Below are 6,936 nucleotides of genomic sequence, written 5' to 3' on the forward strand. Positions count from 1 at the left end.
TCCCTGTTTTGAATTCCTTTAGGTACATACCTAGGAGTGGATCATTGGGTTATATGGTAATTCTTTGTTTACCTTTTTAAGGAACTGCTACTCTTTTCCATAGTAGCTGAGCCATTTTATTTTCCACCAGTCACATGCAAGGGCTCTAATTTTTGCAAATTCTTGCCAATATTTGTTATTTTCCACTTTTTTGATAGTCATTCCAGTAGATATGAAGCAGTATCACACTGTGGTTTTAATTTGCATTTCCCTATGAGTAGTGCCATTGAGCTCTGTAATTCACTGAATTTATTGGCTCATTGTATATCTTCTTCAGAAAATAATGTATTTGTGGAGGGTAGAGGGGTGGTTGTAGCTCAATTTGTGATCAATGATTCTATTTCCTTGATGTTTATAAGCCCATTTGGGTTTTAAATTTCTCCTTTTTTTTTGGTAGTTTTATGGTTTTATTAACACAAATATGACATGCACATAAGCTGTCTGTCTATTCATTTTCTTCACTACACAGTCTGGCATTGGGATTGGTGACTCTGATGGCCAGCTGGGCTGCTCTTTCCACAATGGCTTTGTGGTTCTTGGAGGAGACATTGTGAGCAATCTTTGCACAGTAAGATTTGTTGCACATCAGCAGCACTTCAAGCTCCTTGACGGTGTGGACTAGGAACTTCTGGAAGCCGCTGGGCAGCATGTGCTTTGTTTTCTTGTTGCTCCCGTAACCAATGTTGGGCATCAAGATCTGGCCCTTGAATCTTCTGCATACTCTATTGTCAATGCCTCTGGGTTTCTGCCAGGTGCGCTTAATTTTGACATATCGGTCTGACTGGTGCCGGATGAACTTCTTGGTCCTCTTTTTTTTTAGATTTATTTATTTATTTATTCATGATAGTCACACAGAGAGAGAGAGAGAGGCAGAGACACAGGCAGAGGGAGAAGCAGGCTCCATGCTGGGAGCCCGACGTGGGATTCGATCCCGGGTCTCCAGGATTGCGCCCCGGGCCAAAGGCAGGCGCCAAACCGCTGCGCCACCCAGGGATCCCCTTGGTCCTCTTTTTAATGACCTTGGGCTTCACCAGAGGTCTGAGGGTAGCCATGATGCCCAGCAATAGATGGCTGCCAACCTCCGCAGGCAGTGCTGAGGAAAAGAGCTAAATTTCTCCTTCTTTCAGTTTTAGTATTGTATATTTTTAGGAAATTGTTCTTTTCTTTGTTTTGAAATTAATTAGCATAAGGATTTTCAAAATATTCCTTATTATTTTTAAGTTCTGCCATAAAATAGTTATATTATTTTAAAAATTATTTTAAATAATAAAAATTTGTGCTCTGTGTTCGTATGCTTTTGTGGTTGTTTTAAAACAAAACCTCCAAGTTCTTTGAATTCCTCCCATTGAGAATTGGAGTTTGTTTTCCTTCCCCTTGTATCTGAGTGAACTTATAATCTCATTGACAGTTGGGTATTGTGCAAGTGATGCTGACTTGCTGGCTAATTTCTGAGGCTGAGTCACAAAATATGATGTGGTTTCCATGTTGTTTGCTAGAACTTTTATGCTTAGAGTCCTGAGATGCTATATAAGTTGACTATTCTGAGGCCGCCACACTGTGAAGGATCTAGCCAGCATGGAAAGAGCAGGTGCACACACTCTGTTTGGCAGTTCTAGTCTTTGAGTCATCCTGGCCAAGGTCTTAGACATGTGTGTTAGAAGTCTTTGGATATTTCCAGCCCCTAATTATTGAGTCACTTCTAGGGTTTGACTTTTGTTAATGGAGGCATCAGATATTGTGGAGTAGAGATTAGTGAATCAGCTGTGCTCTATTCAAATTGCTGGCTTTCAGGATCCACGTGCATAATAAAGTGAAAGTTTTAAGCCATTGCATTTTGGAGTCATTTGTTATGTAGCATTAGTGACTGTAGCAGTCACATCTTTAAATAGATGAAGAAGTGAATGAATGAACAAATGAAATATTGTCTTTTTTTTTACATAGGACTCTGAAGCATGTAATTTTTATCTGTATTCTTGAAAAAAATAGGCAAATGTGTTTAATGCCTTAAAAGGTATGCCACTAAAGCATGGTGAGTTAGAACCCTCTTTGGGAGATTAGGACACTGGAATAAACACGGAAAAATCATGGAACTTGAGATAAGACTATCATGCTATATTCTCTTTGGAGGAAAGCTGTCATGGCCCATTTTTTAGATCAATGAATAGTTAAAATATGCTTTTCACACGAACAGTTGGAACACAAGTACAGCTTTGGATGAGTATGTCATTCACACTCAGTTGTTGGAATTTTATAATATATATATATATTTTTTTTAATTTTTTTTTTAATTTATTTATGATAGACACACAGTGAGAGAGAGAGAGAGGCAGAGACACAGGCAGAGGGTGAAGCAGGCTCCACGCACCGGGAGCCCGACGTGGGGGTTCGATCCCGGGTCTCCAGGATCGCGCCCTGGGCCAAAGGCAGGCGCCAAACCGCTGCGCCACCCAGGGATCCCCTATAATATATTTTTTAAAGATTTTATTTATTCATTCATGAGAGACACACAGAAAGAGAGAGAGAAAGAGAGACACAGGCAGAGGGAGAAGCAGGTTCTATGCAGGGAGCCTGACGTGGGACTTGATCCCAGGTCTCCAGGATCACGCCCTGGGCTGAAGGTGGCGCTAAACCGCTGAGCCACCCGGGCTGCCCAAGAATTTTATAATATTTTTGATTGTAGCTGATACTTTCTCCATGAAAGAAAAATATGTCATAAGGGAGAACACATCACTAAAATAAAGCTCAGCTTGGAAGCCAAAGTATCACCTTTGAGTCATTAATGATATAAAATCATGCTCTTCAACATTTGATTCATATTTTCCAGTTTACTGAATTATATAGATCTCCTCTGAAATATAACTTGAACTCCATCAAATTTGAACCTCTTGTTTCTATAGTAAGTGGAACATTTATTGATTCAGATATATTGGTTGTGTAGCCTATTTTTATTTTATAGATATTAAAGCATTTAATTTTCTTCCTCCAGGGCAAAGATTTTCAGCTTGTTTTGAATTGCAATGACTTTCTTCTCATTTGCTTCTTTTCAAAAGATTCTCCCTTCCTAAGAAAGTTGTCTGAGCTATTGAGAATAAAATTCTATAAGATTCATTTTATTTAGAGTTACATGTCATAGCTTGAAATAATTGGATATGCTCTTACATATCAGAGAAAACTGCTGTTCTTAGTATGAATTGTGAGTTCTCATATTTTTCTTGTCAAAAAGCTTATTTTCCTCTAATTTTTATATTCTCTCTCTCTCTCTCTCTCTCTCTCCAGCTACTTTCCTTGAAAGCATCTCATTGCTATGACCTGTTTCACCAGCTTAGGATATAAATATCATCACAATACTTTCATTTTTTAAGTAGTTGCTCAAAAATGTATTTGCCTTTATTAGCAGGGCATCCAGTGTCTCCCCCTTGAAGTATCAATTTCACTTAGAATTGTTCATAAAATTTGAGAGACTTACTCCATTTAAGAGGTAGTCCTGTATCCAAATGCCAACGGAGAGAGAACAGAGGAGTCTAGTTCATTACAGCAGTAAGTGGCCCCAAGAAGGCTGAACATTTTTGCTTTCGGATGCATTGATGTGTCTGACAGTCCAAATATTCATACCAGATTCCTCACATTTCCTCACATTTAAGATTTCATGGTTGTACTTTTTAGTTTATACCACTACTTTTCAAACAGTATTGATTTGGTCCTTCCAGGAGACATTTGGCAAAGTTTGAGGATATTTTTGGTTGTCACAATTTAGGGAATCTCTTAGTGGCATCTAGTGGGTAGAGGCCAGGGATGCTGCTGAACATCGTTCAGTGTACAGGACAGTTCTCTATCCCCCACCATAAAAAAATTGTGTCAACATGTCAATAGCACCCAGATTGAGAAACCCTGGTTTCTCCAATATGGTTTACACAAGCATAATCTGCCACTGTTCCCAGTATCTGGAGATGTTTAAGACCTCAGTCACAAGCTATGCCTAAACCAGCAACTACACTTGAAACTTCCTTCCTCTCTCCCCCGAGTCACTTGAGTTCTGATTTGAAACTCTGGTCTCCAGTCTCCAGTCCCTGAACCCCTTCCTTCATGTTGAATTGCCCTCCAGGGTGCCAAGTATCCCTTCTGACTGATCAGCTCAATTAGGACCATCCAAGTTTTTCAGGTTTTATTTATTTTTTATTATTTTTCAAAGATTTTATTTATTTGAGAGAGAGAGAGAGAGAGAGAGAGAGAGAGAGAAAACAAGCAGGGGAGGGGCAGAGGGAAAGGGAGAAGCACACTGCCCCCTGAGCAGGAAGCCCAACATAGGGCTCCATTCCAGGACCCCAGGACCATGACCTGAGCTGAAGGCAGACATTTCACCAGCTAAGGCACCCAGGCTCCCCTATCAGAAAGGTTTAAATGCTGTTGAAATTCAACAAGGAGTCCAGTGCCTAAACCACTTTTGTCCTTGGCCACTTTGCAAATTTGTTCAGTGATGTCAAGGACTATGATGGGCATTTAGAAAGGGCAGCATCCATTCATATCATAGAAAATCCTATTGTATTCCCATTTCCCGAGGTAGTAGGTATGTCCCCTTGTCTTACATTTGCATAATTGAGAGTAGTTTCTCAGATGACCCTTCATCAAAACAAGATCTTATTCAGGGAGACCTTCTGAGCTCACTGGACAGAGGAGTTGCTGACAACATTTCAATAAAAAAACAGGCTCTACTTCATTGGGCACTGATCCATCTATTTTTCTCATATCCTGTGGTGCCAAAAATTGTAATGTATTTTCTTCAAATGCACCAAATGCTAATTATACCCTGGAAACATAGTTTGCTAGACACAATTTAGGAAAAACCTTTTTAATGATTCTGGGTCAAGAATTTTCCTTTTTTGCTGTCTGCAGCCATAGCTCTCTGTAGACATCTGTGCTTTGTCCCTTAATGCAGAATTCTTGAGGACCTGGCAGGAAGAGGATTTGGGTTCTTATATTGGTACCGATGATCTGTTGACATAGAGAGTACCCAGGAGCATCTATACTCACTTCCTCATTTCTGTCAAATTGGGAAGCTATGTTTCTAACATTCTTAAATGGACCAGGATATAAATAGAATTTTCTTGGACTTGTTTCTGACTTCAATCACTGTTGATGCTTTGGGAAATGCATGGCAGATTCCAAATAACTGTCTAGCAAATAGATTTCTGGAGTAAGAGCCATCTGTAAATTGGTAGCTGCCTGTGTTCTCACTATCTGAGAGATGGAATTTAGAGCACAGGGCAAGGGAATACTTGCCACTATGCACCAGTCTGCTCTCTTGGGCTTGGGCTGTGAGGTGCTTTGATGTGCTTGAGGAATTTCCCAGGGCAGTAGGGAAAGATGAACATTGCCATATGCTGGCTAACAGGGCTGGATAGGGAAGCAATCCAACAGGAGCTTGGCCAACCTCATGAGGGTGGCCTCTGGGCCCCAAGTGCCATCATATCTGGTTGCCAGCTTTCTGTAATTCTGCTATAATTCCTCTCTTGTTTGCGGAAGACTTTATTAAAATCTTTTACTTGTTCCAACATAGTCTTGTAGTGCTGTGGGAAATTATAGAAAGGATTTATATCTATATTTGGGACAGAAGGGTAGGGAGAGGAAGAAGAATTTTAGGAGCCAGAAGGTAGGTATCAGCGAAGATCACTAACATCCTCCAAAGACAAGTAAATTTTAGGTAAAATAGTTGGGAGAGGGAAACATGAGTTTTGTTACTTACTATATGGAAATCCTGTCCTTTCACTACCTACTGGATTATTTTACCAAGGGGTCCTGAGGTTTACTCACGTGTTCTTTGAGGTACCAATATATGCTGGAATCCTTCAGGATTATCTCCTAACCCACTTCTCCACCAAGACTAGGGAAGGATTTGCCATCACTACACGTCTTCCATCTTTATCTTTCCAGAGCTTATTACCACTTGCATAGTGGTTGACATATTGTTTTGTATTTCCCACTGGGTTCTTATTACTTAGGGAAATTCCTGGAACATAGTAGACAATAAATATATGTTGAATGATTGAAGGAACAAACGAACATACGAAGGAAAGTTTCCATTGGGTCATTATTTGAGGATAAAACTCAGTAGGACTGAGAATCTGAAAAAGCATAATCTTTTCTTGAATCAGCTGTGTTAACTCAATAGCCACAGAGGCTGCTTCTGTGAAATTCAGGAAGACCATTGTTAGTAGTAGAGGTCCTTGGAGTAAGTGGTTGGGATGGTAGGTTTTAGCCTTTAAGACTGAACTGCTGGCCTCAAATTTTGGGTCTGCCATTTGCTGATAGGATAAAAAGTCAAGTATCTCCTGGTATTTGTAGATTTCCAATTTCAAGTTAAAATATGTCTGTCCATCCATCTGACATTCATTACCTACTTGTCCTGTGGCAGGCATGGTGAAAAGGACTAGATATTAAAAGACGATTAGGAAAAAATTCTTACCTTCTAGCTGTTTACCATCTCATAGAAGGGGTGTCTGGAACTGAACTATTGTCACTGTCACACTATTTGTCAAGTGCAGCACAAGTGGAATAGTAGCTTTGAAAGAAGCGTTAGGCAATGGGAAGAGATGAAACGCAATGAAAGACAGAGCTTGGCTCCAGTTCCATCTTAGCGACCACCGATAAGTTACTCATCTTTTATGGATCTCTAATTCCTCTTCTATAACATGAGGTGGGCAGTGAAAGATGATCTTCAAAGCCTCTCCATGCTTACACCTGGGTTTGTAAAATCTTAGAATGTTCGTTCTCTAGCAGAGAGTAGTCATCATTGCTGGCCACTAGAGGTCAGTACCTTAACAAGCAAACTGGCCATATTCCATTCGGCCATCAAAGTAAACCTTGAAGCAGAAGCAGTATTGCTATTTTCTTACCTTGTTT

The 6,936-nt window shown here is 40.1% G+C and overlaps 1 protein-coding gene across 1 annotated transcript; it reads right to left on the reverse strand.

Moving 5' to 3' along the window:
* Positions 1 to 469: 469 nt before the first annotated feature.
* On the reverse strand, positions 470 to 850 carry LOC112653957 (60S ribosomal protein L32-like; the record flags this gene model as incomplete). The annotated part of the gene is made up of 1 exon (XM_035714111.2): positions 470 to 850. A coding segment is annotated over one exon (366 nt), but the record flags the coding sequence as incomplete, so codon positions are not given.
* Between the last annotated feature and the right edge of the window lie 6,086 nt (positions 851 to 6,936).

The sequence above is a fragment of the Canis lupus genome, chromosome 3 (assembly GCF_003254725.2).
Source record: "Canis lupus dingo isolate Sandy chromosome 3, ASM325472v2, whole genome shotgun sequence".
In the NCBI taxonomy this organism is placed as follows: Eukaryota; Metazoa; Chordata; class Mammalia; order Carnivora; family Canidae; genus Canis; species Canis lupus.